The sequence below is a fragment of the Hyperolius riggenbachi genome, chromosome 1 (assembly GCF_040937935.1).
Source record: "Hyperolius riggenbachi isolate aHypRig1 chromosome 1, aHypRig1.pri, whole genome shotgun sequence".
Taxonomy (NCBI): domain Eukaryota; kingdom Metazoa; phylum Chordata; class Amphibia; order Anura; family Hyperoliidae; genus Hyperolius; species Hyperolius riggenbachi.
The window spans coordinates 495,631,845-495,650,891 of record NC_090646.1 but is presented as its reverse complement, the minus strand read 5'-3'; the positions used below and the strand labels follow the sequence as shown (position 1 = coordinate 495,650,891).

The window sequence follows — 19,047 nt, the reverse complement described above, 5'->3', positions numbered from 1 at the left end:
GAGGCTGGGCTGTATAGGCAGATCCAGCCTCTGTATGCAGATAACATTCTTTAAACACACCTCGGGTTCTCTTTAATGAAAGGCAGGATATCATACAAATGGTTGTAAAATACATTTGACACAGTAACACACCTTATAAGGTACAGTCACAAATGAGAGAAACTGACAGGAAAATTGGCGAGTAGCAGTTGAGGACAAGCTTACAGTAAACTGGAGTATCCAGCAGAACATAGAGAACATAAAATAGTGGAACATGTCAATGACTGTGGGGTACAGAAGTAAGAGAATGGGAATATTATATAGTGTTTGTTTGACAGCATGAAATGACAGGGTCAGCTGCATGAGTAGTCACACATGCATGTTCCTCAGTCAGCATTCCCAAATACAAGAACATTTATGTTTGCTTTAATGTATCTGCATTTAGTATATACCAGCACTCTGTCTAAATGTCAAAAAAACGTAAAAAAACAGAACAAGACTGGACGATAGTGGGTGCTACAATATGCATGTAAAGACAGGTATATTTGCTTATGACGGCCCCTTACATCAGCTAGCTTGACAGTGCACAGTTCTTGTCCAATTATTATGTTCAGTGCCACTATGTGAAAGAGAGGACATGGATTTGCATAGGAGAACCTTTGAAATGGGTTCAGCGTTTAATAATTTGCCTTCACATCTCTTCAAAATTGTTTCATGTTACAAAATAACTATTTGAAGCCCCACAAGAGGCTCAGTGTTGCATTCCATCTGTAGGGGAAGACATTAATCACAGCACACTGTGTGCTGGCCGCTCTTTTCCTGGCGCTGGATGCCAGCTGTGCTTCTTTCTGTTTGTGCCATCTTTCTTATGCCAACACGTTGTTTGTGATTCATTTTGCCCATGGCTTTGGCTCTCTATTAATGGCATACATCTGACAATCATGATCTTTGTTCAAAGAAAGGACAAATATGTAAATAAGACGAGTTCTTGTTTGGAGCACACATCTGAAATTCTCAGACATGGTGAACACATTCATAGATGTCTGAACTATAAACATCACTTAAATATTTAACTACGGGGCTGGATAGGTGACAGCTTGCTCTCAATGGGCAATGCTGATGTAACTGGGTAGAGATACATAAACCGAAGATGTTACATTTGGAGGAATTCTGAAGACTGGTTACTGAAATGAAGACATTACTGTTACTGAAAGTAATAGTGATAACTAATCAAATGTGATTGTTAAAGCGGATCTGAGATGAAAAACGAACGATAACAAGTAACTTGTCTATATATCTTATCTAAAGTTTAGATAGTTTAGACAGCAAATCTAGCTGCAAACAGCTTCAACAGTTTATGATTATTTATTCCTGTGATACAATGAGAGCAGCCATGTTCTGCTTGTCACATTACACAGGCAAGCTGCTGTGCATCTCCCGCCCTCAGCCTGTGAAAACTTTACTCCCCTCTCATCCTCCCTCTTCCCCTCTGCCTCTGAAATCTCTGGGTAGTAACACCTCCTCCTCCTCCTGCCCAGACTGAGCTCCCATAAGCCCTTGCTACTAAGGCTGAGAATGCCAAGGCACTCTAGAGAAGCTGTGGGCGAAGCTTGTTTAGTTTATAGGGAATTAGAGTATTGAAACAAAACAAAAAAGTATTAGGCTTGAGGAATGCCCTATACACTATATGAAAGGAACACAATTATGCAATGAGTAGAAGTTTATCTCGGATCCACTTTAATGCAAGTTGCTTCATATCCTTTTTATGTTTGCTTTTTTCGGGTGTTCTCTCCAGATGGGAGATAGCCATCGGCGACGGGTCGTGAACGGTGGCAGATTGGCTGCCCACAGCATTGAACAGTGCAACACTGTGGTTAGATAGATTTTTTTAATAGATTTTTTTTTAATAGATTATAGATCTATTACAAATATATGCCTAGCGTGTGGCAGTAATAGATACAGATACAGGGGTCTATCTGATGATCGAATCTGGTGGCCACCTATAATGCTGCCCATCAATGATACAATCTCGATTGTACAAACTTACCAAATCTATGTAGTAGATAAGTAACAGATTTTAAATGGATAGTTTAGGTAGTCACTCATATTACAGAGAAGTGATAAGATTGTACAATCAAGATTGTATCATTAATGTGCACCTTTAGTGTATGGCCACTTTTAAATTTAAATCTTGATTCACATTTACCGGAATAGCAGCATATCCTTTTAGTGTGTATAGTTTCAGTAAAAATCGAACAGATCAAGTTTGGGCATTGCAGAAACCCAACAGATAGAGTTGCCAAAGTGCATATAGCTGTGTTTGTGTCTGTTCAGCATATCCATAGGTCTACTGTCATCTGCTCTGTGAAACAGTCCATGGGCATATCTGGTGCAAACAGAGCTTACAAGATTCCATTACTCCCTGCTGCCTGAGTTTCCATTCATTATAAATCAATGATCACAACCAGAGTGGGGAGAATTGCATGCAATGCAAGTGCTGTGCATTGCTATGGCCACCTGGTTGCACGCAGTGCACAAGTGGGAAAGGGGCCTAACTTGCTGGCTATATTATTCTGCTTCTCTTGTCTCTGTACTTGTTTTTGTGCCTTTGAAATACTGTAGCATTGCAGCGAGTTTTATCTATGGGGTGATCAGATATGTAATGATTTTAGAGAGTGTTTAATTACTACCAGTTCTAGCCTGTTAACAATTTAATTTATGAACAGAATTTTTTTTGATTGTATATTTTTGCCTGTTTTATTTTATACAACACGAGCGCCACCTTGCCCAAAGCCTGTGCACAGACCTCTACCTTCACCTATGATGCAAACGCCACCTCGCCCGAAGCCTGCACACACACCACAACCCTTCGCTTACAAAACGAACGCCACCTCCACCTAAAGCCTACTGCCGTCTTAAAGCCTGCATGTACACACCACAACCTTCACCTACGACGCAAACGCCACCTTGCCCAAAGCCAGCGTACACACACACACACACACAGGGGAGGACTGGGGCACTTTAGCCTGGAGGGAAAACACAAACTAGAGGCCCGTTTTCATGGCAGCCCCAGCCCAAATGATGTCACACGTGCCCCACGTGCTATATGCCGGTAGTCACGTGGGGCGCCAATGCAGAAATACAGCAAGGACGCTCGAGGGACAGCATGACAGGTAATATAAAAGCACTGGCACTGGGGAGCACATAATACATTTTGAAGGACAGCGGCCGGGGTTTCCGTCGAGTTCCATCGTTTGTGATTATCGCATTGATCGCACCTCTGTTCTATACATTCAACTAATTTCCGCCCGAAATCGGTCAAATCCTGGAGTCTAGGGACCTTCTGGAGTCTAGGGACTGTCTGCAAGCAGCCCTTCTGGAGTCTAGGGACTGTTGAAACTTTTCAGCCTAGACAATACCTCATGTAGCTGTGCACATGCAGTTGTTTTAACAATGGTGAGAGACCAGACAGATTTTTTTTCCCATGGACCCTGCAGTCAGGTGTCTGCTCTGAATCATACTGTGTATATTTACCAGCTTGCCCACCCTCTAATTGCTTTGTAATTGGGCGTTTGTTTCCCTCAGCCAGCCTAGTGATTCACATTGCCTTATACAAAAAACCTGAATGCACCAGTCACCGTAACAGCCCTAAATTATTAAATGAGAGGCAGCCTGGGGGGAAATCTCCCCCTTTCCCCCCTGGCCAGTCCTCCCCTGCACACACACACACACACACACACACACACACACACACACACACCACAATCCTTTGTCTATAAAGCGAACACCACCTCCGCCCAAAGCCTACTGCCACCCAAAGTGTCCGTGCGCACACACCACAACCTCCACCTACAATGCAAAAAACACTGCAAACCAAAACCGCCGCAGTGCATCTGTGCATAATTACATTCTTCATTTAGCATATAGGATGTCCTTTATACTGTTAAAAAAAACATTACTGCCAGTTGCCACATTTTGAAAATACATTTCTTTTTTTCTTTATAAAATAAAATGCTCTTTGGGTTTTGCAAGTAATCCTGTTAACTGGGGTGACAAATTGTTTTCCCTTTTTGCTTGTGATATATAGTACTTCTTTGTGTGAAGCCTGAATTTTAAGCTATGTGGCAGGAGCAGCTAGCGTTTCAGGGTTAGCAGTGATCATTAAGACATCAGAAACTCCCGGCTGTAATTTTTCTGACTAACCTTTCTTGTCCTTCCTCTCTCTGTTGTAGCTGATTCTGCTTCGGGCTTCTGCTGCTGCTGTTCTTTCTCTAGACCTTACTAGTCCTAGTGGGTGATGTCTGAGCATCTCTAAAACCTCCTCATTTTCGGCTAGGTGTGTATAGTTTTTTTCTCCTCTCTGCATGCTTTGTCACTTGTGTGACCCTTTCCATCCTCAGCTGTTTTGTACATCTCATTATTTGTCTTCTTTGTCCCTGAGAGATCATTGTGTGCTGTGCTCATTTTCTATGCATTAAAAAACAGCATATTTTGTAACTGCTTACTCTGCCAGTAGAGCTTCTGTGTAAGCACCGAGGAGGCATTTTGTTAGCTAAAGCAACATTTTCAAAAATGCAGGCCATTCATTTATTAAGCACAAGTGACACTTACTAATGAAAGAAGCAGACAGTGACTCATGACCTAGATAAACTAGAAGTCGATCGCTAGACAAATTATTTAAAGTTTGGGATAGAGGAAAATGCAGTGTTTTTTTGCTGTCTGTGACACTGATTGGGAGAGTGTCTACCTGCCAACTGAGATGTCATTATAAAGATGTATTTATCCCCCCCCACCCCCAACCAACACTAACACTGTAAAAATAGTCCCTCTTTCACCACTGAATTTCCCCCAGTGCACCAATTCGCCCTGTTGCAGGACCATTGCTACCTCTGAAGCAAAAGAGACAAATAACAAATTGAACAAATAGCCAATCAAAAAATAACAATAAAAAAAAACCTCTAATACATGAGTCCAGACTTGGATTTGGGAAAAAAGCAGCAAATTTTAACTAACAAGACAATATGGGCTAGCCCAGTGATGGCTAACCTTGGCTCTCCAGCTGTGGTGGAACTACAAGTCCCATGAGGAATTGCAATATTCTGACAGCTTTAAAGAGAGTCTGAAGCAAGAATAAATCTCGCTTCAGACCTCATAGTTAGCAGGGGCACGTGTGCCCCTGCTAAAACACCGCTATCCTGCGGCTTAACGGGGGTCCCTTCACCCCCAAATCCCCTCCGTACAGCGGGGGGGGCGCTTCCGCATTGGGGCAGGGCTAACCGCCGCAGCCCTGCCCCACGCGTGTCTGTCAGACGTGTATCTCCGCCTCTCCCCTGTCCCTCTCAGTCTTCCTTCACTGAGAGGGGCGGGGGAGAGGCGGCGATGCGCGTCTGATAGACGCTGTGAGAGGCAGGGCTGCAGCCATTAGCCCTGCCTCCAGGAAGACAAGATTTACGACCAACTCTACGACCAAGGTTTGCGGGGGTGGGTTCAGGGGTGAAGAGACCCCCGTTTAGCCGCAGGATAGCGGCGTTTTAGCAGGGGCACACATGCCCCCGCTAACTATGAGCTCTGAAGCGAGATTTATTCTCGCTTCAGAGTCTCTTTAAGCATAACTTGGGGCGGCAGGGACATGATGGGATTTGTAGTTTTGTTATAGCTGGAGTGCGAAGGTTAGCCATCACTGAGCTAGCCGGACCCAGGGTATGGAAGGATTCCATGTGCAGTGAGGCTGTGTAGAAACAAACTGGTGGTGAGAGAGTTTAGAGAAAGGATAGGAGGGAGAAGGGATATTAGGTTGAGTTGAAGGCAATGTGTGCGTGTTGGGGGGGGGGGGGGGGGTGTTACCTGAGAGTGGAAAGGTCAGAATTAGACACAGGGTGGAGGTGGGGAAGATTAGGTTAGGCACAGAAAAGGAGAAAACAGGACTTAGGCATCAGCTGGTGAGGGGGAGAGGTTAGAGATTGGCAGAGGAGAGGGTGGGGTTATGGCTAAGCGTAGGAGAAAGGAAAGGCTATTATGCACAAAGGAGGGAGAAGGTGGTAAGCAATTTTTTTTTACAAAGAATATGGAAAGGTTATATTAAAAGATAGGACTTTTAAGTGACCCTGAAGAAATTGGACAATATAAACTGAGCATATTATAATGAAGTATATAATCAAAGGCTTAAAGGGGAACTGAAGAGAGAGGTATATGGAGGCTGTCATGTTTATTTCCTTTTAAGCAATACCAGTTGCCTGGCAGCCCTGCTGATCCTCTGCCTCTAATACTATTAGCCATAGCCCCTGAACAAACATTCAGCAGATCAGGTGTTTCAGTGGTTCAGATTTTAACCACTTCAGGATTCTGCGTACGCTTAACTACGCCCCTGAATCCTGAAGTGGTTTCCATGGAAACGGCCGCTCGTATGAGCGACCGTTCCATGTCAGTTCACGGAGGGTGTCTCCGTGAACACCCTGCGAGCCGCCGATCGCAGCTCACAGGGTAAATGTAAACACGCGGGGAAGATCTTCCCCGGTGTTTACATATATACGGCGCTGCGCAGCAGCAGCGCCGTAGAGGAGATCGGCGATCCCCGGCCTCTGATTGGCCGGGGATCGCCGGCATCTGATAGGCTAAAGCCTATCCTATCCGGCGCAGGACGGCTTTCGTCCTGCGCCGCACACAGGGGACGGGAGAGGGAGGGAAGGAGGCAGAGGGAGGACTAGTGCTGCGGAGGGGGGCTTTGAGGAGCCCCCCTCCGCTAGGCACAGCAGCGCGGCGGCGATCAGACCCCCCCAGCAGGACATCCCCCTAGTGGGGAAAAAAGGGGGAGGTCTGATCGCCCTGATTTCTGATCTGTGCTGCGGGCTGAAGAGCCCCCGCAGCACAGATCAGCCAAACCACCCGGTATCCGGAAGTGGTTAAAGTCAGATCTGACAAGACTAGCTACATGCTTGTTTCTGGTTTTATTCAGATACTACTGCAGAGAAATAGACCAGCAGGGCTGCCAGGCAACTGGTATTGATTAAAAAGAAATAAACATGACAGCCTCCATATAGCTCTCTCTTCAGTTCCCCTTTAATTAACTGAATCTGCATGACATTTTTGTTTTTGAACAATCCCATGGAAAATTGATAGGCCCCTTTCCCACATGTGCTCTGCTCAACACATTTTCAGAAATGCACAGTGATGTTATGCGCAAGGACATCAGAAGTGCATAGACTATACTCTCTGATGTTGCCATCTATGCGTTGCAATTCATCACGGAATAGCAACATGTGGATGTGGACAAAAATATACAAATGAATTGCAATTTCAAATCATTATAATGAATGGGATCGTAACCGCATCCGTGAAAAGTAAGTGTCGGAAGTGGGGAAGGGGCTTACTGTTACTAAAAGTGCCTGAAGAAGTCCCCCAGTGTCAAACTTGTTATCATATTCTTAGTTTATACTGTCAAAGTTTGTTACTACTGTACTTTAATTTTCCTATATGTTTAGTTGCTGTCTTTATTTGACTTTAATTATTGTTTACATTTGTCTGCAGTTAAATATTCTCCCAACAGTGGAGTAATTATGATTATGGCATCTAATGTTCCACTTTTAAGGAGACTGTATAGGCGGTTCTCAGCTGAGCTAATGCAGGACAAATGATTGTCTCCATCCATCTGCAGCAGATGGAAGCTTATGAAACAAATGTAAACAGAGAATGCTGCAGTGTATATAAGTTATCAGGACTAGTGGTGGTCAAATACCCCCCTGTTTTACTGGCCATCCAATCAAATACATTCAAATTCTTTGGGTTGACAAAGCCGAACGCAATTTTTTCTCCGAATTGCATTGAAGTCTGCAGTGCCAACTTTAGCAGTTATTATCAGAGTTTCCATACTTGCTACAATCACCAAATTGATTTGTTAAGAACAATAGTGTGAACAAGGGGATTTGGGATTTTTTTCCCCAAAAGGCATTGGAGTTTTTGAAAAAACTGATTTTAAACTTACGACAGGCAAATGTTTTTAAAATGCAGGTAAATGACAGATAATGTATCAACCCATCAGTTTTGAAAATGTACGTTTCTCCAGAAACAGTAGTAAATTTCCTGCCAGGGTTTCCTGTTGGTCAGTATGATAACCAACAGGAAACTCTGAGGAATGTAGCTATGGTCTTGCCGGGGATCAATGTACAACTAAATACTGCTGTTCAAGGATACCTGACAAATATACCTATTATTTGCACAAAAAAAATTGTGTAGGGTCCCCTGCCTGCAAAGGGCATCATTGTTCATTATTTAAATGCTAGCTATGTAAAGTAACAGGAAATAAAAACATATAACACACAAATTATATGTCTGGTAGAGCTGACTAACTCAGCACTGCTCTTGAACTCCTCTTATCCCTAGCACGGTGTTTCCATAGATACAGCAGATGAGGCCTCCATCCAGCCTGGACCACATCAATTCTTTCTATGTCTGGTGGTCCTAGATCTCATACACGACCGTTTAACAGTGTGTGTTGGTTCCATGTAGTAACAGTCCATGAGAATTAGATCTGCAGGAAATAGAAATGGTGTACATGGGTAGTGAGTGTGGAAACATGCTGCTGGAGGATGTAAGAATTATAGGGCAGTGTAGAACTAGTTTGCATTAGCCCTGTGCTTTTTTAAACTTTAATGAGTGTTTTCTGTAGCCACGCTATGTAGACATCGTGTTCATCAGAATAGTCTTGTTCTGTACTGTCTTGCCTGATATTTCCACTGATTAGCTACACTGTGTGTGGAAAATCCTACAAATCCTGCATGGCTTGTTCCAAGGGAAAAGGTCCTGACTGTCTGTTGTTTGTTCATGTGGGCGCCATTGAGTATTGTGACTTTTTATGTGTTCATGCTGGCTTCATCATAGCCTCCAAATTCCATGCATGCAAGTACCCGATAACATCTTGAATTGTGGTATTTCATAAGGCAACATTGAACAAGACCTCTCAAAAAAAAATATACATGTTCCCTTCTCACGATTTGATTTTCAGAGTCGTAAAGTAAAAAAATGAAAAAAATGAATTCCACAATTATATACATGCTCCAAATGCCTGTGAGATGGAGGATCACGAGTCGTGGAGTATTTCTGCTTCGCTGAAGAGATTGAAAGCTTACCTTTGTGTTGTCAAATTGATGAGATCTTAAAAGAGTAGACTCTGCTTCCAAAAAACCTATTATCTTTATGTTCTTCAACTTTACATTGTTATTTGCACAATGAAAATGATTTTGGAATATGCATGAAAATTTAATGTCAAACAGAGGCTTATTTGTTCCTTAAGGGCTCCTTATTTCCTCTAGAGATTGTTTTACTGCTTAAAGCAGCAGCAGTTTATTAACGCAAGCCAGCAGCAATCATTGTAAGTCTTTTGTAAAGATAGCTACTTTTATATTTTTTGTAATAATGGGAGGAAAGAGTATTAAGTTTAAAGAGGTTGGGTTAAAAAAAAAAGGCATTGATTTTTTTCTGAAATCTTGGCTTTGTGATTTAGAGTGAAGAAGTTGCTTTTGTTGCTCACAGCAGCCAATCATATTTTTCCTGTCTTGTTAGCAGTGGAAGGATAGAAGGTAAATCTGATTGGTTGCTGCTATAAGCAAGAACAGTGGTTTTATCAGGCACTCGATCACGACGCACTCAGTTATACAAGTACTAATTCCCCAGATAGTCAGCTGCGGACTCTGATGTTGTTGATTTCACCTTACAAAGTGTCAAAATCATGTGCTGATAAACAGTATGTAGGAGTGGAGTTGCAGGGAGCTAAGATGGCTGGGGCTATGGGACTGCAAGGAAATTAGAGAGTTAATATAGGTTTGCTTGGCTTAAAACTGAGTACACCAATACAGTAGTATCTCACTACCAGAAACTCTGATATAGTAAACCTCTGGATATTGTAAACTCAGTCCTCGGGTCCCTGCAAATGTGTCTGTATAATTATGCAATGCATGACCAATTCTGATATAGTAAACTTTCTGCTATAGTAAACTACTTTACTTGGTCCCTTGGAGCTTACTATAAAGGGATTATACTGTACTTCAATTGACTTATTTTTACAGCAGTGCTGCTCAGTTGTTCTGAATCATTTCTGTATCTTGTCTTGTGTGTGTGCCAGGGATGTAGGTTGAACCCAACGAAAGCAGTGGTTGGTCCGGTGAGTCCAGTGCAGAGGTGATGGCATAATTGTTTTGGTGGCCAGTAAGTCGGAGTCAGAAAATGAGGGGATGGTGACAGTCGGTTGTAGAGGAGCAGAGAGTGGCCGGGGGTTAAAACTGTGTTACTTTTGGCTTCAGCATGTGAAGATTTGAACTGGAGTTGTGGTAGGTAGAAATGAGAGGAGATTGTGTATCAAAATGTTTAGTTTGAACAGTGGAAAAGCAGAGTTTGAGAAACTGGACAGAGAGCAGGTGTGCACAACTGTCCATCCCTGCACTATGGCAGAGGTCCACTGAGATTGACCAAATGATGAGGTGAGAGAAAGAAGTTTGGTGACAGCAGACACAATGGTATCAGCTGGGATGCTGAAGTCATGAAAAATTGATTGTAGAGATGTCTGTGGATAGAGAACACTATCCAGACAGAAATGGTTAAATAGGAATGTCAATGAATTATGTCTAGAGGTGAGCAGAACATTAGGCCCAGACAGAGTGAACTTGAAATGACAGAAGGAAAAACATGTATAGGACAAAGTAAGTGCTCTAAAAGAAGTATTCCAACTCCTGCACTTTGTTTATTTCCATGGTGTTGCTAAAGTGTGAACTTGCATATGAGCGTGAGTGCCGCAGGTGGGACCATGTCAGAGGATATCACCCTTGTGTCAGGGAGACCTGAGAATGTAAAGGAGATGGTGATGAAAGATTGTGTGTGTGAGTTTACTGCATACTCAGCAGAGCACTAGCTACAGGGCCAGCAAGAAAGGGAGAAAGGTGCTTGCATGGGAAGCAGGAAATGTGGCTGCCCATTAGCGGAAGAGATTTGGGCATCCCATAGGCACTCATTCCAAATATCGGGAAGTGTGTGAAAAATAGGTGCCGTTATGAAAAATGTGGCTACAAATAGTGGCTATTCGTAAACACATTTTTCCTAGCGGGTGGCCCTGACGTCCTCTATTATTTTTGACAAACTTTTCGATATTTTGATTGGGCGCCCATGGTACACCGAATAATTAGCAGGTTTTTTTTTTTTATGGTGCAATTGTGATTGGGGGGGGGGGAAATTAAGTTTTAAAGTTGTGCGGGGGAGGGGGGCAATTAAGGTTAGGCAGTGATTTAGGGTTCGGCATCGGGGGTGAGATTAAGTGTCAGGAATCGGCAGGGGAGTGGTGAAGGTTGGGCATTGGTAGAGCCTTTAGTTTTAGTAAAATATCAGTATTATTTACCAACATTTTACTATGATTATTGGCATTTTAACAATGTAGAATATCATTAAATTTACAGATATTCTACTCGCTGAAATTGGGTGCCAAATTTCCTGGTGTCTCTTTTCATGCATGTGCTTGCATGAGGATGCTAGGATTATGAGTACTAGGCTAAGGGGAGTTTAAACATGCTGTGGATGACAGCTTACATAGGAGTTGATGAGATTGAAGAGTAGGGGAGGAGTACAGGATTTGGGGACATGACACCAGCAGTGATATGAAGGAGGAGACAAAAGTGAGTGGAGGTGATAAAGGGATCAGAAAGTGGCAGGTGTTCCCATGGAAAGAGAGGAGGGGGGGAGCAAATGATCCCTAAAATCAACAGAGTTTCAGGACAGAAAGGAATGAGATGCAGTCACCATGAGGATGTGGGTGGGTGTGTGTCTGCAGATTTGTGTAAGTGGGGAGCTAGAACAAAGGTAAGGAGAAGTGAGATGAACACAGCTGCCGATGGCAGTGTTAGCAATTCAGCGTAAGGTGCTAGTAGGTCAGATCTTCAGGCGAGCATAGAATATTGCCAGGAAGTTCTAGGCAGTTCTGGTGCAATCTGTTATCAGAGTATTATAAAAAGCCTTTTGAAAATAATGCCTTAGAAATTGACTAGATCACTTCCTTATACACAGCCAGATGAAGTGAGTCTTGAATAGGAAATGGACATCAGGTATAGCATGGAACTCACACAACAGGTGGTGTCTGAGGAATGTCTCATTAATCAAACCTAATAACAGTGAAGATTAACAATAAAGTAGAGTATAATACCAGGATAATTACAAAGATGGAGAAGTGCAGCATATGATCAGAGTCGTATTATCAGCAGTAGCTCTGAAGGCAGTCCTGGATGTCGCAGAGTGCTCTGTCCAATGGCTCTTCCATCCTGTTCTAACTCCTATGTGAATTTTCTTAAAGAGAACCCGAGGTGGGTTTGAAGAATAGTATCTGCATACAGAGGCTGGATCTGCCTATACAGCCCAGCCTCTGTTGCTATCCCAAACCCCCCTAAGGTCCCCCTGCACTCTGCAATCCCTCATAAATCACAGCCACGCTGCTGACAAACAGCTTGTCAGAGCTGGCTGTGTTTATCTCTATAGTGTAAGTCTGCTGCTCTCCCCGCCTCCTGCAGAACTCCAGTCCCCGCCTGCATCCCTTCCCTCCCTGCTGATTGGAGGGAAGGGATGGGGGCAGGGACCGGAGCTATGCAGGAGGCGGGGGAGCAGCCGAGACAGACACTACAGATGTAAACACAGCCTCACAGCACGGCTGTGATTTATGGGGGATTGCAGAGGGGACCTTAGGGGGGTTTGGGATAGCAACAGAGGCTGGGCTATATAGGCAGATCCAGCCTCTGTATGCAGATAACATTCTTTAAACACACCTCGGGTTCTCTTTAAGGACCCACTTGTAAAAATAAAAAATGTCACTATAAATAATTGGAACATGATCCTAAAAGCCACATGTGATGGTATTCTTTGTTAATGTACTGTAGCAAGAGGGCTATGAAGGCTGCCATATTTATTTCTTTTTAAACAATACCAGTTGCCCGGCTATCCTGCTGATCCTCTGCCTCTAATACATTTAGCCATAGACCCTAAACAAGCATGCAGCAGAGCAGATGTTTCTAACATTAAGCTGCATGCTTCTTACTAGTGTTATTTAGACACTACTACAGCCAACTAGATCAGCTGGACTGCCAGGCGACTGATATTGCTTAACAGGAAATAAACATGGCAGCCTCCAAATACTTCTCACTTCAGGTTCCCTTTAACTTTCCACTTTAATCTGTAGCCTGCATAGTATTTCCAAAACTGAAAAGCTAAAGTTGGCCACTTTTAAAGCTTGGCAACTGTACTTGTTTTTAAACTTTGGACTAATACAAATTTTGACAATTTTATTGACCAGTTTCTGATAGAAATATTGTGGAATACCGTTTTATATGCACAGTGTAACCAAGCAAAAATAATGTTTTTCCCCTCTAATGCTCACCTGCTATGCAGGAAGTGGAATCAGAATCCTGATCTATAGACACATTCTGGGCCAGTGATTCGGGAGGTTTTAGAAGCAATAGATCAGCAGGACAGCCAAGGAAGTTATAATTCTTAAAAAGAAATGACTAATGGCGCTTTTTATATTTCTCTCACTGCGGCTTTCATTAAAGCAGCTAATAATAAACTATAAGCAGCTGTACCGAATTTTGTCCAATGACTGTTGCTTGCATGAACAATCATCATCTTGCATGTTTGTTAACCTGTATGAGTGTGTTTGTCCATTTTAATACTACTGTGTGATGGCAATGTGCTGATCTCCTACCTTTCCCCAAAACTTTCTTGTCAGTTACCAGAGAGACTCCTTTCACAACAGCCATGGATGACTATGACATAAGGTCTGCCGCCAGCATTCTGGCCTCTGTCAAAGAGCAAGAAGCTCGTTTTGAGAGGCTGACCCGCGCTTTAGAAGAAGAACGCCGTAACGTGTCACTCCAACTGGAGCGAGCCAATGTGCCCTCAGAGCGTATGAGCATGTGCAACATTGGCAATGGGCAACCACTTACCACTGCATGGCAGCAACTAGTTCTGCAGGTAATGGCCTGCTTTCTCTAACTTCTTGTCATTCATACCACTCATATTAATGTTATAAAGCCTCTCAATCTCATTTTCCCTTCAGTACAGTTAACATTACTATCTGCTGGAATGCTCATATATTACTAAATGCCAAGTTCAAACATCAACTTCTACATGCATGTAATAAAACATTGCTCTAAAATAATTATACATGTAAAAGTTTTCTAAAACTGAAATACTGTACCTGCTGCACCAATTTATAGATCTTTATGTTCTCCACAGCAACCTCTAATTGTCTGCTCATTGCCCCACCTCTAATTATTTTTAATTTATCACTTCCTGCTAGAGACTGACAGCCATTGTAGTCAATGAGTCAACAGGGGGGTGTGGCTTCAACTGACAGAGCAATCTTTATTAACTTTCAAAAAGTTTTATTATTTTCAACATAATCAAGACAAGGAACAGGAGATATGCAAAGTAAAATACATAGTACATATTGCAGTCTGAGGTATACATTGTACAGCTAGCTATATCTCCAGGGGATACCAACAGGGGGAGGGCATAACAGGCACAGCAGTAACCGCCTAGGCGGGTATAGTACTCATAGAAGACAAACTGCCGTTGGCAGCACAAGGCATCAAATACCAACAGCCTACATAGCCCAATCATGTAGCTGTAAAACATTTTGTAGAGGCCCGGCTGCAGAAGGTTGCGGGCCAATTCTCAGGGCTACAAAGGCCTGAGGCCGGGAGCGGGTTGGGGAAGAGGGAGGGAAGAGGAGAAGACAAGTGGAGGGAAGAAGGAGATGGAGAATACAGAAAAAAAGTGTTGTAGAGACAGATGAAAAGTAGGAAGATAAGAGGACAGGGAGTAAGAGAGAGAGAAGACCAATAGAAAAGAGGGAGAAGAGAGAGTCACAACCAGCCTGTTACTAGACATGAAGAGGAAGTCTGCCAGAGGGTCTAAAATATAGAGGAAAGCGGGTGGTGCCTACCCCTGATTAGACTTCAGTGATTTTTTGAGGGATCCAGTGGGAGTAATTGAGGAAATAAGGCTTCCAGACCTTCTCAAATTTAGGCAGCGAGTCCTCCAATATAGCCTTCATCCTGTCGAAGCACAAGGCGGAGCTTAAATTAGACTTGAAGATATCAAATGATAGTGAGGGAGTTTTCCAAGAGCGAGCAATTACCCTCTTAGCCGCTAGTAAAATATGCAATAGTAGCTTATATTGGGGGATGGAGAGTTCCTGGGGTTTCATACCCAGAAGGACTATCTGTGGTAATTTAGGCACCTGCCTTTTAAATACAGTATAAATTACCTGGTAGATCCTGATCCAAAATTTGCGTACTTTAGGGCACTGCCACCAAGTATGTAAGTATGTTCCCGGTTGGCCACAACCCCGGAAGCAAAGACCCGGCTTAAATTTTGCTAAACGATCTAGCGTCAAGTACTATCTGAGAAGAACCTTGTATTGCGTTTCCACCAAGGATGCACTAATAGAGCACCTAGGGGTGAGCTCCCAGATGTCATTCAGGTCTTCAACCTCAACGGTCGTGCCCAATTCCTGTTCCCATTTTAGTATATATTGTGGTTTGGGCAAGGGGGACAGGGAGACCGCACGTCTGTATATCATTGAGATTAGGCCTGGGGACATAGGGTCAGAGGAACATACATGCTCAAAGGGAGATCTGTTCAGTAGTGATGACCGGTGGTTGAGTATTTTGTTTATAAAATGTGAAATTTGGAGATATCGGAAGCGCTCGGTATCGGGGATCTGTCTATGCTCTTTCAACGAGGCGAATGTTTTGATTGAACTGTCCGAGACTAGGCTATAGATTGTGACAAGATTGTTCTGTTGCCACCATCTGAAAGCAGTAGGATTATGTAAGCCTGGGAGAAAAGAAGGGTGGCCAAGGAAAGAGAGGAGAGGCAGGTGGGGGGATGCGAGGCTACCCTTTTCCTTGATTTGATTCCATACTTTTGGGGAGTGAGAAACAATTGGGTTCTTTATTTTATTGCTGTGTTGTCTTTCCAACCAAAGAAGATTGCGAAGGGCAATAGGATGGCATATTGCACTCTCGATGCTACACCAAAGGGGAGGTTGGGATGTGACGAACCACGCCGTCAACTGTGCCACCTGAGCGGCCTTGTAGTATATGGCGATGTTTGGGACCCCCAGACCTCCATTAATACGCAGCCTATATAATGTTGTCCTGGCTATTCTAGGACCTGAACCCTTCCAAATGAAGGAAAATAGGTGTGTTTGAATTTTCTTGAGGAAGGAGGGAGGAACCTGTACCGGGAGTACTCTAAACACATATAATAGTTTGGGTAGGATCACCATTTTGATAGCTGCAATGCGGCCTATCCAGGAGATAGCATAGCGTTTCCAGCATTCAAGAAGCTGTGCGGTTTCCTGGAACAGCCTGGGGTAATTGGCACTGAACATATCTCTATAGCTGCCAGTGAGATAAATACCCAGGTATTTTAGCTTCTGAGGCTCCCAGGCAAATTCATAGGAGGATTGTAAGGTAGATACAACTTCTGGGGAGAGGGAAATATTGAGAGCTTTGGACTTAGAACTGTTTATTTTTAATCCCGAGATATCTTCAAAGTCAAGCAGTATATCAGACAAATTAGGAAGGGAGGCAGAGGGGTCTGTGAGGGTGAGAATCACGTCATCCGCGTAAAGGCAGAGTTTGTGGTGTTGCCCAGCCAGGGGTATTTCCCCCCCCCCGTTTAGATTAATCATGATTGCCAAAGGTTCCATGACCAGAGCAAATAGCAGGGGTGAGAGGGGGCACCCCTGGCGGGTGCCCCTCTGTATAGGAAACGTAGAAGACCGGTACCCATTGTACTGTATAAAGGCCATAGGGGAATGATATAAGGCTCTAATCCAGGACAGGACGTTAGGCCCAAATCCCCAAGTCTGGAGCAGAGCAAACAGGTAGTCCCACGATACTGTGTCGAATGCTTTCTGTATATCCAGCGATAACAGCATCGTGGGAGTACCTGTATGAGATGCAGAGGAGATCAGATGTAGGACCCTTCTTATACTGTCCCCTGCTTGGCGGCCTGGCATAAACCCAACCTGGTCCAGTCCCACCAGATTGTTGATTTCATCGTTCAGCCTGGTAGCCAGTATTTTGGCCAATATTTTTATATCAACATTAAGTAAGGAGATCGGCCTGTAGTTTGACCAGACGGTTGGGTCTGTACCAGGCTTAGGGATCATGCTTATGCCAGCCAGCAAGGAATCCGGTCCAGGCCAGCTTCCCTCCAGAATGCTGTTAAAGGCTTTAACCAAAGGGGGTGCGAGTATCTTAGCAAATTTTTTAAAATATAAGGCTGCAAACCCATCAGGACCAAGGGCCTTGTTGACTTTAAGAGATTTAATGGAGAGAAGGACTTCGTTTTCTGTAATGATGCTGTCTAATTTTTGGCGGGCGAGTTCAGAGACAGGGGGCAGAGGGAGGGTGCTTAATATATTGTCTAGCAGAATCCTGCTAGCAGTAGGTGGTTGCTTGTAAACGTTTGCAAGCCCTTTCTGAAAAATGTCAGTGATCTTAGCAGGATTGCAAGTATAATTATTATTACCTGTGTGCAGTTTAAGGGCCTTAACCTGGGGGTCTAGATAACGTAATCTACGGGCAAGCATAGAAGTAGGCTTATTGTAGTTGACATAAAATTTATATTTACTCCACCTTATTTGTTTTTCAGCTGCGCTGGAGAGAAAAAGGTTAAGGGCTCCCTCCGCCCTAAAACAGGCTTGCTTGTTTTTAGGGGAGGGTTCTTTATTGAATTGATCTACTGCCTCTGTGTATGCCTGTTCCAGGGTCACCTGTTCCTGCCTCCTTCTCTTTTTCTTACTTGATGCAATACCTATAAGATGACCATGTATAACTGCTTTGTGTGCCTCCCAGACAGTATAGTCCGATACCTCCATTGTGCCAGCATTGAGAGAGAAATACTCCCTTAAATGGCTCTCTAGAGTCGTGACCACTGAAGGGTCAGACAAAAGAGATTGATTAAGTTTCCATCTGAATTCTGGCTGTCTGGAGATGATTGAGGAGAGAGTAATGAGGACAGCGTTATGGTCAGACTATGGAACAGGAATAATTTTGGCAGCAAACAGGGAGGGAAGCAGAGATAAACCAATAAAGCAGTGGTCGATGCGGGACTGTGTGTTATGTGCGTGGGAGTAGAAGGTGTACTGTTTCTTACTGGGGTGTTTTTCTCTCCAGCAGTCAGCAAAAGAGGCCGACCGCAGCAGGGATTCGAACTGTTTGGCGTTACGTACATCTGTTGAGGAGGGTGAAGCATGGGCAGGGCTATCTTTATCTAGATGTGGGCGGAGACACAGGTTAGAGTCGCCTGTCCTGATAACAGTGCCTTTTGCGTGATTAGACAGTAACTCAAAAAAATTCCTTAAGAAGGGGAGTTGATTTGTATTAGGGGCGTAATAGGATGCGATGGTGACCTCATTGTCCTGAATTGTACCCAGGAGTATGAGGTACCTTCCACTAGCGTCTTTTATTTCTTTATGACACACAAAATTAACTGAGCGTCTGAATGCAATGAGGATTCCCCTCTGCTTGGAAACAGCGTTAGCTGTGTAGAATTGCGGGAACGCATTATGTAAAAATTTAGGGGTATATGATACCTGAAAGTGTGTCTCCTGGAGACAAATTATATCTGCATGCTTAGCACGGAAAAAGGAGAAGGCCTTGGATCTTTTATTCGGGGAGTTAGAGCAATCTTTATTATTTTTATTCCGGACCCTCCCTCCATCCCTGCATTCCCATGTGACTAAAGTAGGAGTGTCTCAGACTGACTGGCAGTGATCAGATACAATGTAGGTCACTGAGGAAGAAGATCTCTCGACTGGTTCACACATATTTTTTCTTGCAAAAAAACCCATTGCTTTTTTACAAAATTGTTAATGCATAATTCATTTAAAATACCGTTCTGGTAAATGAGTAGAAAAGAAAATATACTAGCATTGGGGCTATAAAGTCATTCTTTTGAAACTGTTTAGAAAAAAGTTTCCATGAAAACTGCTTCTAAGACTTCATCAACTGTCCTGGTGTCATTATT

General features: G+C 43.5%; 1 protein-coding gene across 18 annotated transcripts in view; it reads left to right on the top strand.

The window, feature by feature from the left end:
* Positions 1 to 19,047, top strand: part of ARVCF (ARVCF delta catenin family member) — a 1,120,703-nt gene that overhangs the window by 742,078 nt on the left and 359,578 nt on the right. For 17 of the 18 annotated variants that reach the window (XM_068243390.1, XM_068243391.1, XM_068243385.1 and 14 more), the window contains 2 exons: positions 4,212 to 4,315; positions 13,724 to 13,968. In XM_068243390.1, coding sequence (XP_068099491.1) covers positions 13,753 to 13,968 — 216 coding nt within the window. In that variant the 5' untranslated portion in view covers positions 4,212 to 4,315; positions 13,724 to 13,752. The remainder of the gene's footprint in view (positions 1 to 4,211; positions 4,316 to 13,723; positions 13,969 to 19,047) is intronic. The other variant, XM_068243376.1, reaches the window with a different exon arrangement.